The sequence below is a fragment of the Salvelinus namaycush genome, chromosome 34 (genome assembly GCF_016432855.1).
Source record: "Salvelinus namaycush isolate Seneca chromosome 34, SaNama_1.0, whole genome shotgun sequence".
NCBI lineage: Eukaryota > Metazoa > Chordata > Actinopteri > Salmoniformes > Salmonidae > Salvelinus > Salvelinus namaycush.
In genome coordinates this window covers 21,703,538-21,728,537 of record NC_052340.1, presented here as the reverse complement: position 1 = coordinate 21,728,537, position 25,000 = coordinate 21,703,538, and the positions used below count along the sequence as shown (strand labels likewise).

The following is a 25,000-nucleotide window of genomic DNA, read 5'->3' as shown; positions in this document are numbered from 1 at the left end:
CCTTCTAACTGTAGAACAGCGCCTTCTAACTATAGAACAGCGCCTTCTAACTATAGAACAGCGCCTTCTAACTATAACTATAGAACAGCGCCTTCTAACTATAGAACAGCACCTTCTAACTATAGAACAGCGCCTTCTAACTGTAGAACAGCACCTTCTAACTATAGAACAGCACCTTCTATCTATAGAACAGCACCTTCTATCTATAGAACAGCACCTTCTAACTATAAAATAGCACCTTCTAACTGTAGAACAGTACCTTCTAACTGTAGAACAGCACCTTCTAACTGTAGAACAGCACCTTCTAACTATAGAACAGCACCTTCTAACTATAGAACAGCACCTTCTAACTATAGAACAGCACCTTGTAACTGTAGAACAGCACCTTCTAACTGTAGAACAGCACCTTCTAACTGTAGAACAGCACCTTCTAACTATAGAACAGCACCTTCTAACTATAGAACAGCACCTTCTAACTATAGAACAGCACCTTCTAACTATAGAACAGCACCTTCTAACTATAGAACAGTACCTTCTAACTATAGAACAGTACCTTCTAACTATAGAACAGTACCTTCTAACTATAGAACAGTACCTTCTAACTATAGAACAGCACCTTCTAAGCATTGAACAGCAACTTCTAAACATAGAGCAGAACATTCTCACTATAGAACAGCACCTTATAACTATAGAACAGCACCTTCTAACTATATAACAGTACCTTCTAACTATAGAACAGAACATTCTAACTATAGAACAGCACCTTCTAACCATAGAACAGCAACTTCTAAACATAGAGCAGAACATTCACACTATAGAACAGCACCTTCGAACTATAGAACAGCACCTTCTAACTATAGAACAGAACATTCTAACTATAGAACAGCACCTTATAACCATAGAACAGTACTTTACTATGTCTAGTTGTGACTACCTCCACACTTTACTATGTTCTAAAAGTGACTACCTCCATACTTTAGTCTGTTCTAGTAGTCACTACTTCCAGCATTTAGTCTGTTCCAGCAGTGACTACCTCAAGACTCTCTAATCTAGCAGTGACTTCTTCCACACTGTACTATGTTCTAACATTGTAGACACTTTAGTATGTTCTAAAAGTGACTACCTCCACACTTTAATCTGTTCTAGAAGTGACTACCTCCACACTGTACTCTGTTCTAGTAGTGACAACCTCCATCCCTTAGTCTGTTCTACAAGTGACTACCTCCACAATTAAGTCTGTTCCAACATTTACTCCCTCAACACTTTAGTTTGTTCTAGCAGTGACTACCTCCACACTTTTGTCTGTTCCAAAATTTACTCCGTCAACACTTTAGTCTGTTCTAGCAGTGACAACCTCCCCACTTTAGTCTGTTCGAGTAGTGACAACCTCCACACCTTACTCTGTTTTAGCAGTGACTACCTCCACACTTTTGTCTGTTCCAAAATTTACTCCGTGTGACAATCGTCGTAACTTTGAGGAAGAGTGGACCAAGGCGCAGCGTGATAACAATACATCCTTCTTTATTATTAAGAAGACGAACACGAATACTTATATAAAGGAACAAAACAACAAACAGACGACCGTGAAGCTATTCAAACAAATAGTGCTGACACTAAACACTACACATAGACAATTACCCACAATAGCCTAATGCCTATGGCTGCCTTAAATATGGCTCCCAATCAGAGACAATGAAAGACAGCTGTCTCTGATTGAGAACCATTCAGGCAACCATAGACATACCTAGACACCTACACTAAACACAACCCCATAACCTCTACAAAACCCCCTATACAATACAACCACCCAAGACGAGACAAATACACACAAACATCCCCCGTCACACCCTGACCTAACCAAAATATTACAGAAAACAAAGAATACTAAGGCCAGGGCGTGACACTCCGTCAACACTTTAGTATGTTCTAGTAGTGACAACCTCCACCCTTTAGTCTGTTCTAGCAGTGACTACTTCCACACCTTACTCTGTTTTAGCAGTGACTACCTCCACCCTTTAGTCTGTTCTAGCAATGACTACTTCCACACCTTACTCTGTTTTAGCAGTGACTACCTCCACCCTTTAGTCTGTTCTAGCAGTGACTACTTCCACACCTTACTCTGTTTTAGCAGTGACTACCTCCACCCTTTAGTCTGTTCTAGTAGTGACTACCTCCACCCTTTAGTCTGTTCTAGCAGTGACTACTTCCACACCTTACTCTGTTTTAGCAGTGACTACCTCCACCCTTTAGTCTGTTCTAGCAGTGACTACTTCGAAACCTTACTCTGTTCTAGTAGTGACTACCTCCACCCTTTAGTCTGTTCTAGTAGTGACTACCTCCACACTTTAGTCTGTTCTAGTAGTGACTACCGCCACACTTTAGTCTGTTCTAGTAGTGACTACCGCCACACTTTAGTCTGTTCTAGTAGTGACTACCTCCACACTTTAGTATGTTCTAGTAGTGACTACCTCCACACTTTAGTATGTTCTAGTAGTGACTACCGCCACACTTTAGTCTGTTCTAGTAGTGACTACCGCCACACTTTAGTCTGTTCTAGTAGTGACTACCTCCACACTTTACTCTGTTCTAGTAGTGACTACCTCCACACTTTAGTATGTTCTAGTAGTGACTACCTCCACACTTTAGTATGTTCTAGTAGTGACTACCGCCACACTTTACTCTGTTCTAGTAGTGACTACCTCCACACTTTAGTATGTTCTAGTAGTGACTACCGCCACACTTTAGTATGTTCTAGTAGTGACTACCTCCACACTTTAGTATGTTCTAGTAGTGACTACCTCCACACTTTACTCTGTTCTAGTAGTGACTACCTCCACACTTTAGTATGTTCTAGTAGTGACTACCTCCACACTTTAGTATGTTCTAGTAGTGACTACCTCCACACTTTACTCTGTTCTAGTAGTGACTACCTCCACACTTTACTCTGTTCTAGTAGTGACTACCTCCACACTTTAGTCTGTTCTAGTAGTGACTACCGCCACACTTTAGTCTGTTCTAGTAGTGACTACCGCCACACTTTAGTCTGTTCTAGTAGTTACTACCTCCACACTGTACTCTGTTCTAACAGTGACTACCTAGAAACTTTAGTCTGTTCTAAAAGTGACTACCTCCACACTTTAGTATGTTCTAGCAGTGACTACCTCAGCACTTCAGTCTGTTCTAGTTGTGACTACTTCCACACTTTAGTCTGTTCCAGTAGTGACTACCTGTCACGTTCCTGACCTGTTTTCCCTTGTTTTTGTATTTGTTTAGTATGGTCAGGGCGTGAGTTGGGGTGGGCATTCTATGTTGTGTGTCTAGTTTGTCTGTTTCTGTGTTCAGCCTAATATGGTTCTCAATCAGAGGCAGCTGTCAATCGTTGTCCCTGATTGAGAATCATATATAGGTGGCTTGTTTTGTGTTGGGGATTGTGGGTGGTTGTTTCCTGTCTCTGTGTTTGTGGTCTGCACCAGATAGGACTGGCTCGGTTTTCACGTTCGTTGTTTTGTATTGTTGTAAGTGTTCACAGTTCGGTAAATTAAACATGTTGAACACTAACTGCGCTGCATTTTGGTCCTCTCCTTCATCCCAGGAAGAAAGCCGTTACAGAACCACCCACCTTACCCGGACCAAGCAGCAGCAGCAGGAGAGGCTGCAGCAGCAGCAGCAGCAGCACCAGCAGGAGAGGCTGCACTATTTGGAGGAATGGACATGGGAGGACGAATTAGACGGCAAAGGACCCTGGGCAGAGCCAGGGGAATATCGCCGCCCCAAAGAAGAGCTGGAGACAGCGAAGGCGGAGAGGCGCTATTATGAGGCGCTAGCGCGGCTGGAGGCCCGGGAGGCAGCCCCAAAAATTTCTTGGGGGGGGACACACGGGGAGTGTGGCAGAGTCAGGAGTCAGACCTGAGCCAACTCCCCCTGCTTACCGTAAGGAGCCGGTCAGGGCGGAATTGGAGGTGAGCGACGCAGAGACAGTGAAGGAGTTAATGGGGAAATTGGAGGAGAGAGTTATGAGGGAGGTGCTGGTTTGGTGCATGAGGCACGACATCCGCCCGACTGAACGTGTCGGGGAGTTGATGTCACCGGGAACAGCTCTCCATACTCGTCCTGAGGTGCGTGCTAGCCGTCTGGTTAAGACTGTGCCAGCCTCACGCACCAGGCCTCCTGTGCGCCTCCCTAGCCCTGCACATCCTCTGCCAGCTCGGCGCTACAGCTCTCCCAGCCGTGCTTCCAGTGGAGAGAGAGGGCGTCGTACCGGGCAGGCACCGTGTTATGCGGTGGAGCGCACGGTGTCCCCGGTGCGTGTGCTTAGCCCGGTGCGCAACATCTCAGCTTCCCACATTTGCCGGGCTAGGGTGAAGATCCAGCCAGGGCATATGGTGCCAGCCCTGCTCTCAAGACCTCCAGTACGCCTTCACGGTCCGGTCTGTCCAGTACCACCAGTTCTGGCACCACGCACCAAGCCTCCTGTGCGTCTCCAGAGTCCTGTACGCACTGTTCCTTCTCCCCGCACTCGCCCTGAGGTGCGTGCCCTCAGCCCGGTACCACCAGTTCCGGTACCACGTACCAGGCCAATAGTGCGCCTCGAGATTCCAGTGTGCCCTCTTCCTGCTCCCCGCACTAGCCTTGAGGTGCGTGTCTCCAGTCCGGTACCACCAGTTCCGGCACCACGCACCAGGCCTACTGTGCGCCTCAGCAGGTCTGAGCCATCCGTCTGCCCAGCGCCATCTGAGCCATCCATCTGCCCAGCGCCATCTGAGCCATCCGTCTGCCCAGCGCCATCTGAGCCATCCGTCTGCCCAGCGCCATCTGAGCCATCCGTCTGCCCAGCGCCATCTGAGCCATCCGTCTGCCCAGCGCCATCTGAGCCATCCGTCTGCCCAGCGCCATCTGAGCCATCCGTCTGCCCAGCGCCATCTGAGCCGCCCGTCTGTCCCGAGCAATCTGAGCCGCCCGTCTGTCCCGAGCCATCTGAGCCGCCCGTCTGTCCCGAGCCATTAGAGCCGCCCGTCTGTCCCGAGCCATTAGAGCCGCCCGTCTGTCCCGAGCCGTCAGAGCCGTCCGTCAGTCAGGAGCCGCCAGAGCCGCCAGCCAGTCAGGAGCCGCCAGCCAGTCAGGAGCCGCCAGAGGCGCCAGCCAGTCAGGAGCCGCCAGAGCCGCCAGCCAGTCAGGAGCCGCCAGAGCCGCCAGCCAGTCAGGAGCCGCCAGAGCCGCCAGCCAGTCAGGAGCCGCCAGAGCCGCCAGCCAGTCAGGAGCTGCCAGAGCCGCCAGCCAGTCATGAGCCGCCAGCCAGTCATGAGCTGCCCTCCAGTCATGAGCCGCCCTCCAGTCATGAGCTGCCCTCCAGTCATGAGCTGCCTTCCAGTCATGAGCCGCCAGCCAGTCATGAGCCGCCAGCCAGTCATGAGCTGCCCTCCAGTCATGAGCTGCCCTCCAGTCATGAGCTGCCTTCCAGTCATGAGCTGGCCTTCAGTCATGAGCTGCCCTTCAGTCATGAGCTGCCCTTCAGTCATGAGCTGGCCTTCAGTCATGAGCTGCCCTTCAGTCATGAGCTGCCTTCCAGTCATGAGCTGCCCTCCAGTCATGAGCTGCCTTCCAGTCATGAGCTGCCCTCCAGTCATGAGCTGCCCTCCAGTCATGAGCTGCACTCCAGTCATGAGCTGCACTCCAGTCATGAGCTGCCCTCCAGTCATGAGCTGCCCTCCAGTCATGAGCGGCCCTCCAGTCATGAGCGGCCCTCCAGTCATGAGCTGCACTCCAGTCATGAGCGGTCCTCCAATCATGAGCTGAACCCTCAGCCAGGAGCTGTCCATTCAGTCCGGAGCTCCCCTTCAGTCCAGAGCTGCCTCTCTGTCCGGAGCTGCCCTTCAGTCCGGAGTTGCCCCTCTGTCCTGAGCTACCTCTCTGTCCTGAGCTACCTCTCTGTCCTGAGCTACCTCTCTGTCCTGAGCTACCTCTCTGTCCTGAGCTACCTCTCTGTCCTGAGTTATCTCCTCTATTTAGGAGGGACCTTTGGGAGGGTTCCTAGACCAGGGTCGGGGGGCGAGGGTTGCCACTCAAAGGACGCTAAGGAGGGGGACAAAGACAATGGTGGAGTGGTGTCCTCGTCCTGCGCCGGAGCCTCCACCGCGGACAGATGCCCACCCAGACCCTCCCCTTGAGTTTTAGGGGTGCGCCCGGAGTTCGCACCTTGAGGGGGGGGTTCTGTCACGTTCCTGACCTGTTTTCCCTTGTTTTTGTATTTGTTTAGTATGGTCAGGGCGTGAGTTGGGGTGGGCATTCTATGTTGTGTGTCTAGTTTGTCTGTTTCTGTGTTCAGCCTAATATGGTTCTCAATCAGAGGCAGCTGTCAATCGTTGTCCCTGATTGAGAATCATATATAGGTGGCTTGTTTTGTGTTGGGGATTGTGGGTGGTTGTTTCCTGTCTCTGTGTTTGTGGTCTGCACCAGATAGGACTGGCTCGGTTTTCACGTTCGTTGTTTTGTATTGTTGTAAGTGTTCACAGTTCGGTAAATTAAACATGTTGAACACTAACTGCGCTGCATTTTGGTCCTCTCCTTCATCCCAGGAAGAAAGCCGTTACACTACCGCCACACTTAAGTCTGTTCTAATAGTGACTACCTCCACACTTTAGTCTGTTCTAGTAGTGTCTACCGCCACACTTTAGTCTGTTCTAATAGTGACTACCTCCACACTTTAGTCTGTTCTACCTCCACTTTATTCTGTACCTCCTCACTTTTGTCTGTTGTAATAGTGACTACCTCCACACTTTAGTCTGTTCTACCTCCACTTTATTCTGTACCTCCACACTTTAGTTTGTTCTAGAAGTGACTACCTCCACACTTTTGTCTGTTCTAGTGGTGAATACCTCTACACTTTAGTCTGTTCTAGTTGTGACTACCTCCACACTTTACTCTGTTCTAGTAGTGACTACCTCCACACTTTAGTCTGTTCTAGTAGTGACTACTTCCACACCTTACTCTGTTTTAGTAGTGACTACCTCCACCCTTTAGTCTGTTCTAGCAGTGACTACTTCCACACTTTACTCTGTTCTAGTAGTGACTACCTCCACACTTTAGTCTGTTCTAGCAGTGACTACCTCAGCACTTCAGTCTGTTCTAGTTGTGACTACTTCCACACTTTAGTCTGTTCCAGTAGTGACTACCGCCCCACTTAAGTCTGTTCTAATAGTGACTACCTCCACACTTTAGTCTGTTCTAGTAGTATCTACCGCCACACTTTAGTCTGTTCTAATAGTGACTACCTCCACACTTTAGTCTGTTCTACCTCCACTTTATTCTGTACCTCCTCACTTTTGTCTGTTGTAATAGTGATTACCTCCACACTTTAGTCTGTTCTACCTCCACTTTATTCTGTACCTCCACACTTTAGTTTGTTCTAGAAGTGACTACCTCCACACTTTTGTCTGTTCTAGTGGTGAATACCTCTACACTTTAGTCTGTTCTAGTAGTGACAACTTCCACACTTTAGTCTCTTCTAGAAGTGACTACCTCCACACTTTAGTCTGTTCTAGTATTGACTCCCTCCACACTTTAGTCTGTTCTAGTAGTGACAACCTCCACACTTTATACTTTTCTAAAAGTGACTACCTCCACACTTTAGTCTGTTCTAGTAGTGACTACCTCCACACGTTAGTCTGTTCTAGTAGTGACTCCCTCCACACTTTAGTCTGTTCTAGTAGTGACTACCTCCACACTTTTGTCTGTTCTAGTAGTGACTACCTCCACACGTTAGTCTTTTCAAAAAGTGACTACCTCCACACTTTAGTATGTTCTAGTAGTGTCTACCGCCACACTTTAGTCTGTTCTAATAGTGACTACCTCCACACTTTAGTCTGTTCTACCTCCACTTTATTCTGTACCTCCACACTTTTGTTTGTTCTAGTAGTGACTAACTCCACACTTTAGTATGTTCTAGTAGTGACTACCTCTACACTTTAGTCCGCTCTAGAAGTGACTACCTCCGCACTTTAGTCTGTTCTAGAAGTGACAACCTCCACACTTTAGTCTGCTCTAGAAGTGACTGCCTCCGCACTTTAGTCTGTTCTAGTAGTGACAACCTCCACACTTTAGTATTTTCTAAAAGTGACTACCTTCACACTTTAGTCTGTTCTACCTCCACTTTATTCTGTACCTCCACACTTTAGTCTGTTCTAGTAGTGACTACCTCCACACATTAGTCTGTTCTCGTAGTATCGACTATCTCCACCTTTTAGTCAGTTCCAGATCTAGCAGTGACTTCCTCCACACTGTACTATTTTCTAAAAATGACTACCTAGACACTTTAGTCTGTTCTAGGAGTGACTACTTCCACACTTTTGTCTGTTCTAGTGGTGACTCCCTTCACACTTTAGTCTGTTCTAGTAGTGACAACCTCCACACTTTAGTCTTTTCTAAAAGTGACTACCTCCACACTTTAGTCTGTTCTAGTAGTGACTATCTACACACGTTAGTCTGTTCTAGTAGTGACTCCCTTCACACTTTAGTCTGTTCCAACTGTGATTACCTCCACATTTTAGTCTGTTCCAGTAGTGACTTCCTCCACACTTTAGTCTGTTTTAGCAGTGACTACCTCCACGCTTTAGTATGTTCTAGTAGTGACTACCTCCACGCTTTAGTATGTTCTAGTAGTGACTACCTCCACACTTTACTCTATTCTAGTAGTGACTACCTCCACACTTTAGTATGTTCTAGTAGTGACTGCCTCCACACTTTAGTCTGTTTTAGCAGTGACTGCCTCCACACTTTAGTCTGTTTTCGCAGTGACTACTTCAACACTTTAGTCTGTTTTAGCAGTGACTGCTTCAACACTTTAGTCTGTTTTAGCAGTGACTACTTCAACACTTTAGTCTGTTTTAGCAGTGACTGCCTCCACACTTTAGTCTGTTTTCGCAGTGACTACTTCAACACTTTAGTCTGTTTTAGCAGTGACTACCTCCACACTTTAGTCTGTTTTAGCAGTGACTGCCGCCACACTTTAGTCTGTTTTAGCAGTGACTGCCTCCACACTTTAGTCTGTTTTAGCAGTGACTGCCTCCACACTTTAGTCTGTTTTAGCAGTGACTGCCTCCACACTTTAGTCTGTTTTAGCAGTGACTGCCTCCACACTTTAGTCTGTTTTAGCAGTGACTACTTCAACACTTTAGTCTGTTTTAGCAGTGACTACTTCAACACTTTAGTCTGTTTTAGCAGTGACTACTTCAACACTTTAGTCTGTTTTCGCAGTGACTACCTCCACACTTTAGTCTGTTTTAGCAGTGACTGCCTCCACACTTTAGTCTGTTTTAGCAGTGACTACCTCCATACTTTAGTCTGTTTTAGCAGTGACTGCCTTCACACTTTAGTCTGTTTTAGCAGTGACTGCCTCCACACTTTAGTCTGTTTTAGCAGTGACTGCCTCCACACTTTAGTCTGTTTTAGCAGTGACTACTTCAACACTTTAGTCTGTTTTAGCAGTGACTACCTCAACACTTTAGTCTGTTTTACCAGTGACTACCTCCACACTTTAGTCTGTTTTAGCAGTGACTACCTCCACACTTTAGTCTGTTTTAGCAGTGACTGCCTCCACACTTTAGTCTGTTTTAGCAGTGACTGCCTCCACACTTTAGTCTGTTTTACCAGTGACTGCCTCCACACTTTAGTCTGTTTTAGCAGTGACTGCCTCCACACTTTAGCCTGTTTTAACAGTGACTGCCTCCACACTTTAGTCTGTTTTAGCAGTGACTGCCTCCACACTTTAGTCTGTTTTAGCAGTGACTGCCTCCACACTTTAGTCTGTTTTAGCAGTGACTGCCTCCACACTTTAGTCTGTTTTAGCAGTGACTGCCTCCACACTTTAGTCTGTTTTAGCAGTGACTGCCTCCACACTTTAGTCTGTTTTAGCAGTGACTGCCTCCACACTTTAGTCTGTTTTAGCAGTGACTACTTCAACACTTTAGTCTGTTTTAGTAGTGACTGCCTCCACACTTTAGTCTGTTTTAGCAGTGACTACTTCAACACTTTAGTCTGTTTTAGCAGTGACTGCCTCCACACTTTAGTCTGTTTTAGCAGTGACTGCCTCCACACTTTAGTCTGTTTTAGCAGTGACTACTTCACCACTTTAGTCTGTTTTAGCAGTGACTACTTCAACACTTTAGTCTGTTCTAGCAGTGACTATCTCCACACTTTAGTCTGTTTTAGCAGTGACTGCCTCCACACTTTAGTCTGTTTTAGCAGTGACTGCCGCCACACTTTAGTCTGTTTTACCAGTGACTGCCTCCACACTTTAGTCTGTTTTAGCAGTGACTGCCTCCACACTTTAGTCTGTTTTAACAGTGACTGCCTCCACACTTTAGTCTGTTTTAGCAGTGACTGCCTCCACACTTTAGTCTGTTTTAGCAGTGACTGCCTCCACACTTTAGTCTGTTTTAGCAGTGACTGCCTCCACACTTTAGTCTGTTTTAGCAGTGACTGCCTCCACACTTTAGTCTGTTTTAGCAGTGACTGCCTCCACACTTTAGTCTGTTTTAGCAGTGACTGCCTCCACACTTTAGTCTGTTTTAGCAGTGACTGCCTCCACACTTTAGTCTGTTTTAGCAGTGACTGCCTCCACACTTTAGTCTGTTTTAGCAGTGACTGCTTTCACTTTCCACCTCTTCCTCTGGGGCTTTCTCTCAGCTCCACCATGCCAATAGACGTCTTCCTTTTTAAAACCTTCTACTTCTCTACAATATGTAATCAATCTATCTCTGTCTCCCTCCTTTTCTCTTCTGTTCCCACACCTGTGGCTATATCTGTGGTTGGGAGAGTGGGTGGAGACAGCCTCATGTTTGCCATAACCACAACCCCTTCCTCCCTCCCTTTCCTTCCTTCTTTATTTCTTCCTTTCTTTTACTCAACACTTCACTTTCCCTCTGTCTCCAGTGTCAATCACTCCCTCCCACCCTACATTACTCTCCCTCTATCTGGTTCCCATGTCAACAGAGTAGCCTCTCTATGTGTCTGATTGTCTCAGGGTCACTAGCTTTGTTTGGGCATCTACATTCAGGAGGTGTTGGCGTGGTTTAAAGAGTAATTTAGGTATGGTGTGGGCTCCGACAAACAAGCCAAGTAGCTAACATGTGTTCAGACATGTGCGCGCACGCATGCACATACACACAGAGAGGAGACGGAGTTAGTTGTGGCCACAGGCAGTACAACACATTAAAGACTGAGCGAGACCCGCTTGAGCTCTCGGGTTGTGGGAGGAAATTGCTGATCCGCCCTGATATACAGTATGACATCAGAGAGAGTGTGTGGTAGTGTATGGGTGTCAGACATACGCTGCAGGGTAGGGAGAAACAGGCAGGGTGAAAGGAAAACAGCCTGGTCAAGAGAGGAGAGGTTCTATCAATAACAGTGATGTCAGTGCAGGACCAAGAGAGGAGGTGAACAAGACAGTATAGAAATTATATACTAGAAAAGCTGTTTGAAAAAATATAGCCCAATAATGGACTAAAGGAGCCTAACGTTAGTCCTTAGTCTAAGGACCTTACACGTTCTGTTTAAAGGTGAATTGGCTCTGGAAGCCAACGTGAATCGATTCTTAATTACGGTATGGTTCTAGAAACATAAATCCCTCTACTTTCATATCACATCAAAATAACTGTACACTTTTTTAACTGGTTTTAACACAGTTGCAGCTAACAGTGTTTTTCAGTGACAACATGTTTGTGGCGTCCTTCTACGGTTTACAAACAGGTGTTCGGAGACGCAGATAGCTAATTACCACAGGCAGTCCACTTTGGTCTGTTTTCAGTAAACACGCGCTGTAACATGGAGATATGGCAGTGTGGGAACCCTCACCCTATATAAGTGTGTATCAATTTAACCTTTTTAATGTTTTATTTCTCGCTAATACTAAAGATAAGATCCTTTTGCTTCCAAAACCTCAAGAGATGCCTGTTAATGTTCAGACCCCCTACAGATGACTTATGTGTGATGTAATGGAATGGCTAGAAAAAAGACAGATAGTGAGTGTATCATGTTACTGCCCCGGCACTAAGGATGACAATTAGCTTCTATATCCAACTCCTACACTGTTATATTGATGTGAAAACTAAAATGTTGTTAGTATCGGTGTCAATACATTTCAGAAATAGAACAAACACATTCATGATTCATACTACTTCAGACAATATCTGGCTGTTTCAGAAGGGTAGGGGCAAAATGCATTCATTATATTCCATATTCCCCGCTTTGTCAAGAAACAACCTTTGTTGATGGCAACCCTGCCATGTTATTGCATTTTGCAGTCAATATTGTTATTTTTCTGCAAGTTCTGGAAGTGGATAATGGGACAGGTTTACGAGGGCACTTTAGAAAATGAGCCTGTGGAATTGATGTTATGTCATCGTCAGAGGATGTTATTCATCGAGATGACACATTACTGGTCTGGGCCAGGGAGTAAACGCTTTAGATTGTATACATATAGAAAATATATTGATTGTGCGTTAAGCCCTGCGGTACAAACTATTCCTGTGATTCTGGTGGATGGGGCACGGTCCAGGCAGCCATTAGTGAAGAGACACTGCCATCTAGTGCTAGAGTTGTACATGACCATGAAAATTAGTCTAGACCAAGGTTGTCCAATTGACCCTACGAGGTTCCGGAGCCTGCTGGTTTTCTGTTCTACCTGATATTTATTTGCATACACCTGGTGTCCCAGGTCTAAACCAGTCCCTGATTAGAGGGGAACAATGAAAAAATGTGAAGGGTCTAGGGAGGCCATAGACTTAGATAGACAACACATCGTTGTATTATTCCGATTATGGCATCTCTGAAAGCACAGGCAGCACCATCAAAATGTATGTCCATTTTGAAGTAGTAATTGTTCTTCTTCTACTACTTCTATGAGTTGGTAAACAAACTGAAAGGCATTCATACTGCCACCTGGAGTGTGTTGTTGGAACAGGTAGGAAGCCAAGGTTGGTGATTTACTGCCACCTGCAGTTATGGAATGTTTACTTATAACAGAGTATAATTCATTGGCTGATCCCTACTGCTGACCTGGAGGGAATTATGTGATCCTTCCTTAACCCTTAGGAAGTCCCACCCAGTTGACTTCTTCAAAGTGGCGCTGCCCATGCTAAAACAGGCTTGTGGGCACTAGAGTTGTCTATCTAAACCTATGGTCTAGACCAGGGGTATTCAACTCTTACCCTACGAGGTCTGGAGCCTGCTGGTTTTGTTTTACCTGAAAATGAATTGCAAAGACCTGGTGTCCAAGGTCTAAATCAGTCCCTGATTAGAGAGGAACAACTTACAAAAGCGGTGTAAGTGGCTTGGAGGTCCAGAGTTGACGGGTCTAGACACTGTTTTACAGAGGAATGATACTCCATCTCCACCTAACAATGTTAAAATGCAATGATAGCCAAGTATGGTGTTCTCTGTGTGAAAATAGTTGTTTGATATTTCAGGAGGTACAGGCAACTCTGTTGCACTACAGAAGAGCTTCTCAACTCAAGTTGTCGAGCACTACGATAACTAATGGTTTCATCATGGCATTCTAATCTGCTATATGACCAAGACTTGTGGAGACTGGACTTCAATGAACGAAATTGAGCTGAATACGAGTAGACACTGAGGATCTTGAGTCCCAGTGGCTGTAGCAGCATCTACCTGACATAACTACTCACCACCAGGGGGCATACATTCCTTCTTATCTGACAGTTGAGAGTCCAGGGATATCAATATTCAAAATCTATGTTGATTTCTACGTAGTGGCTATATAAAGTCTACATCCTCTTGAAATTATTTCACATTGTACTGCCTTAAAATGTCATCTAAAAAGGGATTCAATTATATTTTTTGTCATACAGATCTACACAACCTATACATGTTCAAAGTAAAACAAAGTTGGATAATTGGATAAGTCTACACCCCCTGAGTTAATACTTGGTAGAAGCACCTTTGGCAGGCAATACAGCTGTCAATCATTTTCATTAAGATTCTACCAACTTTGCACAACTCTTACAGGCTGACTACACCGCTCGCGTTGCAAAATAAATGTAGAAATCTGTTATTCAATTATTGCACCCACTGCTCGCGTGTGCCAACGAGCGTCTGCGTTGCCAAGGGCTAAAATAGAAATCAGTTATATTTCTGACGCATATCGCGCTGCAAGTCCTACCTCTCCCATCTCCTCATTGGTTTATAGAAGCAGGTACCCACGTGCCATCTCCTCATTGGTTATACCCACGTGGGTGACTGAAAGACGAATGAGGTCAGTGGCGGTAATGCACCTAATTTATGAAATTGCCAATCGCAATATAAAAAGTCAAGAGAAGAAAAAGCCTGGAAGGAAGAGAGATGACTAGAAACGATTCGGTTGACCGTTTTATGTGTGGATTAATTGGCGGAGTAGAGGACCTTGTGCATTTCAGGTAAAATAACAACTCAGTGTTTATATCCCAGGACAAATTATCTAGCAACAGCAAGCTAGCTAAATAGGACAAATTAGCTAGCAAGTGCAAGCTAACTAGCTAAATTGCCATAAATGTTTAATGCTTTTCGACCTGTCCCCAAATTAATATAATTGGTTCAGAGTTTGTTTTGATATTTTAACCTGCGTGTCGTGATCGCGTTTGGTGTGGGGGGACAAAATGCATTAATGCACAATGGCGCACGCGCGCAGCCGGTTTGGGTTCCGTGTTAGGGCAACATATATCCATTGTTTTTGTAAAAAATACTCAAGCTCATTAAATTTGGTTGGAAATCATTGATGGACAGCAATATTCAAACTTTATCTGTGATTTTCAAGCAAGTTTAAGTCAGGACTGAGACTAGACCACACAGGAGCACTCAACACCTCTTGGAAAGCCATCCTGGTGTCTTTGGCATTACAATTTGTGTAATTGTCTCGCTGAAAAATACAATTCCATCCCAGGGTCAGGTTTTCAGAAGACAGGCGGGTTTTACTCTAACTTTTTACCTGGGCTTTGCTCCTTTCATAATTATTTTGATCCTGACAAACTCCCCAGTCCCTGCCAATGATAAGCATACCCATAACATGATGCTGCCACCACAATACTTGAAAATGTTATGAATTCCAATTTGTTGTAGCTAGACGGCTAATGCTAACGTTAGGGTTAGGGGTTAAGGTTAGGAGAAGGGTTAGCTAACATCCTAAATAGTAAAGTAGCTAAAAAGTAGTAAGTAGTTGCAAAGTTGCCCGTGATGAGATTCAAACACGTAACCTTTGGGTTGCTGGACATTTGCATTATACGCCCAACTATCCACCTTTCGTTGTTGCCTAAGTAACCTTCTATCTTATGTTACCATACCAAACATAACATATCATACTAATTTGAGTGTCCTGGATTTATGTTTACTATGTTACGTCTAGTCTATGAGACTTGGGTAATTCAGAACATACGTTAGCTCATATGTTTTCACACAATACAGAGACAGTTGTGAGGAAACAAGTTTTATTACTTCGTGGCCCACTGTGTAATGTGCTTTATAGTAAAAATTATAATTATTCAAACTGATGAGCATCATTAAAAAAAATGTCCACAGAAATTACAATTACTGATGACATATCTATTAACTGTTATTGCCATCTTACAGCAGCTGTGAATCTAAGTACCATAACAACTAGCCTTCACTAAGGTGCAGAATATTTTCATTACTGAGTAAACATAGAGCGTAAATCTTAACATTGAAATCTACTTCAGCTTAAAGTACGTAGTTGAGTAAACTAAAATAAATTAATTGTACAGCAAAACTGACCCTAATTCTATTGGTCTCCAGCACCATTATAATCAAAATGTCAGACAATATCAAGACAAATTATAAATGGCAGTTTTTACATTTTATATGAACTAATCCAGCATTAGTGTTTCCAGTTTCAACGTTCCCCTTTCAATGCAGGAATTTGGGAAAAGCGGAATCTCAACCTTCCCAGTTGGAATGCAGGAATTTGGGAAAAGCGGAATCTCAACCTTCCCAGTTGGAATGCAGGAATTTGGGAAAAGCGGAATCTCAACCTTCCCAGTTGGAATGCAGGAATGTGAGAAAAGCGGAATCTCAACCTTCCCAGTTGGAATGCAGGAATGTGAGAATAGTGTCCTTCCACCTCTTTTCCTTACAAACATTTCAAAAACTAAAAAATTGTAGAAAGGTCCATGTTGAAATGTGTATAATTGCAGGTTAAGTATCCTGGTGTGATTGTCGACACCACAAGGCTGTCAGTTTAGAAGTCAAACTTTATCAACAAAGACATCTGATCAAGAAGGCATGAAGAGTATGTATAAAGTCTGTGAGCACGTGTGTTTGTGTATAGGAATTTGCTGGTGAAAATATGTATTTTTGCAGTGATATGTATGATCAGCATTTATGCTTTCTAGGAATGTTTGTGACTTTAGAAAATGTCAAAAGGACACTTCCATACCCAAGTGGGAAAAGAGCTATTAACAAATTCTAAAATCAGCTAAATTATAACTCTCTCTTTCTCTGACTCATTCTCTTCTTCTCCTCCTTTTCTCTCTCTATCCTTCCATCTGTCAGTCAGCCTGTCCGTCGGTAGCAGGCGTTGTGGTAGGACGTGGCGTTGAGGACATTGAACATGTCTTTCTTGACGAACGACAGGAAGTTACCCAGGGGGCATAGCGGCTGTGCGGCGTTGCGGTCATGTGAGCGACAGAAGGTGGTATGGAAAGTCACATCCTCTCCGTTGTACAGAACCCTCACAAACATGTCTCCCCAATTACCAACCTTTGACCTCTCCCCTTTCAACCACGCAGCCTTATCCTGGCCCTGGCCTTGCCCCTTACGTTGTCCCTGCGTTGCGGGCGGACTCTTCCACAACTCAAACACAACCCTCGCCGCAAACCTCGGGAAGAGTGCATCCTCCAAGCCCAGGGCGCTTAGTAACGGCGCCACAGTGACGTCGTGAGCCGAAGACAGGGTGAACGCCTCCTCTCCTCCAGCGCGGGGTTTTCGTCCCGGAGCGTTGGCCTTGGCGACGCGCTCCATCCGATTGGCGGTGCGGTTGAGGTAGGGGTGCGTGGCGAGCACGGCGTAGCGGTGATACAGTCCCACCCTCCTCCTGTCCACCTCGTCCTCTAACTGCTGCCTCCGGATCACAGCAAACTGGGCCAGAGTCAGACAGCCCCCACTGCCGAGAGCACTCCCTGCTGCCACACAGGGGAAGGACAGGCCGTGGCACAGGTGGCACAGCAGAGAGTCTATAGGGTTGGCAGCTCTGAGCTGGCGCGGGGGCAGACCTAGCGTACGGGCCATGTCTGCGTAGGTCCTCTCCAGTTCAGTGTCTGCCGCTCTGAGGCGGTACTGTCTCCTCTGCTCCTCCTCCAGATAACGGTTCCTAGCAGGACAGTCGCAGGCTGAGCCACAGAACAACGTGCTCCACTGGTGGTGGACTGTCAGACGGCTCCAGTCAAAGTCGGGCAGGAACCCATACAGAAGAGCCATCCCGCTCTGGAGGGTGCGGCTCCTGCCCGTAGTCTCCACCCACACCTGCTTGGTCGACCAATTGGACGGGAGGAGTTTGTGACGCTTGTAGGCTAGGCGAAGGAGCTGGCCATTGCGTAAGTGCTGCACCACACCTGAAGACGGGAAAGACAGAGATTGGTTGAACATTTCAGATCTAAACCCAGTCCATCTGGAATGTGACTGGTTGGTTCATTACGCATCTTTAATGTGATTGATTGGTTGGTTACCTGTCTGAGTGAGCTCACCCATCTCACAGGCGCTGTGGTTAGGGAGGCGGGGCAACGAGCTGAGACTCCCCTCCCAGCGGCCACGCCCCCCCTGGGCCATGTGACCAATGAAAGAATTCAGCTGGGGGTGGGAGGGTTTCCTGGAAGGGGGGAGAGAGATGAACAGAGATGCAGGAGGCAGGCTAAGGAGGGAGAATAGTTTCCAGCTGGAGAAACCGCAGACAGACAGAGACAGTGGGTCGACTCTGCATGCTACTGCCAACTCACACACAGACATGGACACGCACCCACACACACACAGACACATGCGCACGCACAGACACACACACACACACACGCGCACACACACAGACACACGCTCCATCTGCCCCCTAGGATCCTGTCTATAACCCATATGCTAGTGCAGATTAGATCCTCATAATTACACACACATAAAAATTGTAGACCTTTAGAAATAGTCTCTCTCTCTGTTTCTCTCTCCTCTCTCTGTTTCTCTCTCTTCTCTCTCTCTCTCTTTCTCTCTCTCTCTCTGTTTCTCTCTCTCTCTCTGTTTCTCTCTCTCTCTGTTTCTCTCTCTCTCTGTTTCTCTCTCTCTCCTCTCTGTTTCTCTCTCTCTCTCTCTCTCTCTCCTCTCTGTTTATCTCTCTCTAAACCTCTCTTCTCTCTCTCCTCTCTCTGTTTCTCTCTCGCTCTCTGTTTCTCTCTCTCTCTCTCCTCTCTCTCTCTTTCTCTCTCTCTCTCTTTGTTTCTCTCTCTCTGTTTCTCTCTCTCTCTCTCCTCTCTCTCTCTCTCCTCTGTTTCTCTCTCTCTAAACCGCTCTTCTCTCTCTCCTCTCTTTCGCTCTCCTCTCTGTTTCTCAATTCAATTCAATTCAATTTGCTTTATTGGCATGACGTAACAATGTACATATTGCCAAAGCTTATTTTGGATATTTACAATATAAAAATAAAAATGAGAATCAAAATTGTCAATGGGACAACAGTAATAACAATAACCAAGGGTCAAAATAACCATACATTCAACAATAACAATAATAACAATCAGGAATGTCATGGATATATTGGAATTAGTGGATATATGGAGACTTAAATACCCTGACCTAGTGAGATATACATGGCGGAGGCTTAATCAAGCTAGTCGCCTTGACTACTTTCTTATATCATTCTCTCTGGCACCAAAAGTTAAAAAGTGTTTGATAGGGGACAGAATGCGGTCGGACCATCACATAATTGGCATATATATTACTCTTACAGAATTTCCACGTGGGCGAGGATATTGGAAATTTAATCAAAGCCTACTAGATGATAAATTGTTTAGAACTAGGACAGAAGAATTTATAACTGACTTTTTTAGACATAACATAGGTACAGCAGATCCCCATATTGTATGGGACACTTTTAAGTGTGGCTTTAGAGGCCATGCAATTCAGTACTCATCTATAAAACAAAAGCAATTTCGATCAAAAGAGTCCATATTAACAAAGGAAATTGAAGGACTAACAGTACAGTTAGATAACAATAAAAACGGTACCATAGAGGCACAGAATAAGTTAGAGGAAAAACAAAAAGAAATGGAGGAACTTATTCAAGAAAGATCCAGTGTAATATATTACAAAAATAAAGCGAACTGGATGGAATATGGGGAAAAATGCACCAAATTCTTTTTCAATCTTCAATATAGAAATGCTACCAAAAAAAACGTATTAAAACTTGTTACAAATGATGGAGTCACGCATGATTCACCAAATGATATTTTGAAAGAGGAAGTAAAGTACTTTAAGAATATATTTTCCATTTCAGGCTCCTCCATCTCCACTAACTGAAACTAATTGTATGGATTTTTTCCCTAATAATAATGTAAAATTAACATCTGTACAGAAAGACTCATGTGAAGGCCTAATTACAGAGGAGGAACTACTTGATGCAATTGGGGCCTTTAAGGATGGGAAAACTCCAGGACTGGATGGCATACCAGTGGAAGTATACAAACATTTTTTTGATATACTCAAAGGACCATTATTAGCTTGTTTTAACCACTCCTATATAAATGATAGATTATCAGACACGCAACAAGAAGGTGTGATATCATTATTACTGAAACAGGACCCAAGTGGTATATATAAAGATCCAGTCCATTTAAAAAATTGGAGACCTCTTACACGTCAGTGTTGTGATGCAAAAATCCTAGCAAAATGCTTGGCGCATAGAATAAAAAAAGTTTTGTCAGATATTATTCATCCTAATCAGACAGGTTTTTTACATGGACGATACATTGGAGATAATATAAGGCAAGTACTGGAAACAATAGAACACTATGAAATATCAGGGACACCAGGCCTGGTTTTCATAGCTGATTTTGAAAAGGCTTTTGATAAAGTACGACTGGAGTTTATATATAAATGCCTAGAATATTTCAATTTTGGGGAATCTCTTATAAAATGGGTAAAAATTATGTATAGTAACCCTAGGTGTAAAATAGTAAATAATGGCTACATCTCAGAAAGTTTTAAACTATCTAGAGGAGTAAAACAAGGTTGTCCACTATCGGCATATCTATTTATTATTGCCATCGAAATGTTAGCTGTTAAAATTAGATCAAACATTAATATTAAGGGATTAGAAATCCAGGGCCTAAAAACTAAGGTGTCATTGTACGCTGATGATTCATGTTTTCTTTTAAAACCACAACTAGAATCTCTCCACGGCCTCTTAGAGGATCTAGATACATTTGCTATCCTCTCTGGATTAAAACCAAATTATGATAAATGTACCATATTACGTATTGGATCACTAAAAAATACACATTTTACATTGCCATGTAGTTTACCAATTAAATGGTCTGACGGTGATGTGGACATACTTGGTATACAAATCCCAAAAGAAAGAAATGATCTCACTCCAATAAATTTTTATAGAAAGTTAGCAAAAATAGATAAGATCTTGCTACCATGGAAAGGAAAATACCTGTCTATTTGTGGGAAAATCACCCTGATTAACTCTTTAATCATATCACAGTTTACCTATTTGCTTATGGTTTTGCCTACACCTAGTGACCTGCTTTTTAAATTATATGAACAAAAAATATTCCATTTTATTTGGAACGGCAAGCCAGATAAAATTAAAAGGGCCTATTTATATAACGAATATGAATTCGGAGGGCAGAAATTATTAAATATTAAAGCATTAGACCTCTCACTAAAGGCATCAGTCATACAAAAGTTATACTTAAATCCAAACTGGTTCTCTAGTAGATTGGTACGAATGTCTCATCCTATGTTCAAGAAGGGCCTTTTTCCCTTTATTCAGATTACACCTGCTCACTTTCGGTTGCTTGAAAAGGAAATAATCTCCAAAATATCTTTATTTTTTAAGCAAGCCTTAGAAAGTTGGTTGCAATTTCAGTTTAATCCACCTGAAAGGACGGAACAAATAGTACAACAAATCTTGTGGTTAAATTCAAATATAGTAATTGATAAAAAAACTGTATTTATCGAAGAAATGTTTAAAAAAGGTATAATTTTTGTGAATGATATCATAAATAGGACTGGTGGAGTAATGTCACACATGCAGCTAACACAGACATATGGAAATGTCTGCTCTACCCAAAATTACAACCAATTAATTGCAGCATTACCACAAAAATGGAAGAGGCAGGTGGAAGGGGATAAAAGTAAGGAACTTGTATGTCGGCCTTATATTAAAGAACATAAATGGTTAAAGAAAAGTGTGATAAATAAAAACATATACCAATTTCATTTAAGGACCAAAAAACTTACAGCTGTGCCATATAAATTGCAAAATAGTTGGGAAGAGATTTTCGATGTACCCATTCCATGGCACATGGTGTATGAATTGATACGCAAAACAACGCCGGATTCAAAACTTCGAATTTTTCAATTTAAATTATTGTACAAAATTCTTGCAACTAATAGAATGTTATATATATGGGGGATACAATCTTCCCAGCTCTGTAGATTCTGCTGTGAGGAGGCAGAGTCATTAGACCATTTATTTTGGTATTGTCCGCATGTAGCTCGTTTTTGGTCACAGGTCCAGGAATGGTTGAAGAATTGCAACATTTGCGTAGAACTAACGCTACGGATAGCAATACTGGGGGATTTGAAAAGCCATAGTCAATCAATCAATAATATAATAATTATTTTAGCAAAAATGTTTATTTTTAATTTACAATCCGTGGAAGCTATGAGAATAGGAAGATTCAAATCTTTTGTGAAGCATCACAGCACAGTTGAAAAATATATGGCAAATAAAAATCCGAAATGGATGATGTTGGAAGATAGATGGGAAAGGTTGAGTGGAGCTGAAGGGTGGGACTAATAACAAGATAAACAATGTAGGGCATACGGGATCTGTGAAATGTGTATAGGTGCGGAGCTATTGTGAAATAGCACAGTTACAAGTGGAAATCAAACTGGATGGACAACAGAAATAGAGGAAGGACTAAGAACAAACAAGAGAAAACTATTATAAAGTAGACTGTGTCTGTAAAATGTGTATAAGATGTATAAATTGAAGGTAAAAACAGAAATGTTTATCAGTTTACTCCAATTGGGGGATCGGTGGTAGGGTTTGCGGGGAATAATAATAAAGGTATACTCTTTAAAAAAGTATGTATGTCTATGTAGGTATGTGTATGTATATATGTGTATATGTATGCATACGTGAATGGATATATATATTTACCCAAAAAAATATGGGGGATTGGAAATGATGCAGACAATTACATTGGAAGCAACATTCTTTCCGCAATATTAAGCTGATCCACCCCCCCGAAAAAATAAATAAAAAATAAATAAAAAATAAAAAAATAAAAAAATAACAATAAACATACAGTAGAGTACATGTGCATGTTGATTGGTCTGTCCGACACTGTCCCTCAACTTATGGCAGGCAGGAATGTAGTGCGCTGCCAACCCACAGCTCGCTGCGTCCTCCCCCAACAGGACGGGTAGCCTATCCTCATCAGAGAGGTCTTTGAAACCTTGAATAAGGTTTTCAAATTTGGGAACATGACACTCTCTAATTGTTTTATATTTTTGACATTTTGTCAGGAAATGCAGCTCCGTCTCAGGTTCTGCTATTGTGCAGTGGTTGCACAGCCTTTCCTCTACAGGGAGCCAGGTTTTCCTGTGTCTACCCTTCTCAATGGCAAGGCTGTGCTCACTGAGCCTGTACTTTGTCAATGTTTTTCTAAGGTTTTGATCAGTAACCATGGTCAAATATTTAGCCACGGTGTACTGTCGATTTAGGGCCAGATAGCACTGCATTTTGCTTTGTGTTTGTGCTTGTGTTTCCCAATAAGCAATATAGTTTTGTTTTGACTGTGTTGTAATTTGGTTTATCCTGATTGATTGGATGTTCTGGTCCTGAGGCTTCATTGTGTTAGTAGAACAGGTTTGTGAACTCAGCCCCAGGACCAGCTGGATGAGGGGACTCTTTTCTTTGCTCAGCTCTTGGCATTGCAGGTCTTGGTAGTGATATGAGAGGGGGGTCACTGTATTTTAGATGTTTCCAAAACTTAATTGCTCTTTTTTGAGTTTTTATTATTAGTGGATATTTGCCTAATTCTGCCCTGCATGCATTGTTTGTAGTTTTCCTCTGGACATGTAGGATAATCTTACAGAACTCTGCATGCAGGGTTTCAATGGGGTGTTTGTCCCATTTGATTAAATCTTATTTTGCAAGTGGACCCCACACCTCGCTGCCATAAAGTGCAATTGGTTCAATGACATATTCAATTAGTTTTAGCCAAATTTGAATAGGTATTTCAATTTGAATTTGCTTTTTAATGGTGTAGAATGCCCTGCATGCTTTCTCTCTCAGTTCATTCACTGCCTCATTAAGGTGTCCAGTTGAGCTTATTTTTAAACCTAAGTAATTGTAGTGTGTGCAGTACTCTATATATTTTGTACCAATTGAGAACTTTGGTCTAATTCCCTGAGATCTGGATCTTCTCTGGAAAATCATTATTTTAGTCTTTTTGGGGTTTACTGCCAGGGCTCAGGTCTGGCAGTACTGCTCTAGCAGGTCCAGGCTCTGCTGTAGGCCATGTGCATAGGGCATAGGTCATCTGCGAAGAGTAGGCATTTAACCTCTGAATTGTGGAGACTAACACCAGGAGCTGAGGATTTTTCTAGAATAGTGGCCAATTCGTTGATGTAAATATTGAAGAGTGCAGGGCTCAGATTAGTACCCTGACGAAGGCCCCGCACCTGGTTAAAGAATTCTGTTCTTTTCTTGCCAATTTTAATGCTGCACGTATTGCCAGTATACATTGATTTAATTATGTCATAAGTTTTACCCCCTACACCACTTTCAATAACTTTGTAGAACAGTCCTGTTTGCCAAACAGAATCAAATGCTTTTTGGAAGTCGAAAAAAGCAAGCGTATATTTTGGTATTATTTTGGTGGACATGTTTATCTATCAGGGTGTAAATATGATCAGTTGTGCGATGTTTTGGTATGAATCCAATTTGGCTTTTACTCAAGACATTGTGCTTATTAAGGAAGTTTAGAACTCTTACATTTATAATACTACAGAAAACCTTCCCCAGGTTACTGTTCACACAAATGCCTCTGTAATTGTTAGGGTCAAATTTGTCTCCGTTCTTAAAGATTGGGGTTATGAGTCCTTGATTCCAGATGTCAGGGAAATAACCTACACTCAGGACCAAATTAAACAGTTTTAATATAGCCAATTGAAATTTTGCACTAGTGAGTTTGAGCATCTCATTTAGGATGCCATCAGGTCCGCATGCCTTTTTACATTTGAGAGCCTGAAGTTTCTTATAGAGCTCCTGGTCAGTAATTGGGGAGTCCAATGGATTTTGATTGTCCTTTATAGCTTTTTCTAATCCATTCAACTTCTCATGAATTTGGCGTTGTTCTGCGTTTGTGTCAATTTGAACGGTGTTGTAGAGTGTTTTAAAATGGGTTGTCCTTATGTCACCATTTTGTAACGCTAATTCCTCTTGTTTAGATTTTTTTAGTTTTTTCAATTTTGCCAGAAGTTGTTTGTGTTTATGGACTCCTCAATTAGTGTCAGCTGCTTGCTGTTGTACTGTGCTTTTTTGGTTCTGAGTGTACGTTTATAGAGTTTTAAAGTCTCACAGTAATGAAGGCGTAATTCACCATTATTTGGGTCTCTGTGCTTTTGGTTGGATAGTGTTCTAAGTTTTTTCCTTATAATAGGGTCATGATTAGTTAGAGGATAGAGAGGATAAGGGTCCATGGTTAGAGGATATAGAGGATTAATG

At 43.3% G+C, this 25,000-nt stretch overlaps 1 protein-coding gene across 1 annotated transcript in view; it reads right to left on the bottom strand.

Annotated features, from left to right (window-relative positions):
- Nucleotides 1–15,459: 15,459 nt before the first annotated feature.
- LOC120028429 (2-phosphoxylose phosphatase 1-like) overlaps nt 15,460–25,000 on the bottom strand; it is a 34,944-nt gene continuing 25,403 nt past the window's right edge. The window contains exons 5-6 of the mRNA XM_038973649.1: nt 17,724–18,120; nt 15,460–17,609 (exon numbers count right to left, since the gene is read on the bottom strand). Of these exons, the coding sequence (XP_038829577.1) occupies nt 16,552–17,609; nt 17,724–18,120 (1,455 nt within the window). The 3' untranslated portion in view covers nt 15,460–16,551. The remainder of the gene's footprint in view (nt 17,610–17,723; nt 18,121–25,000) is intronic.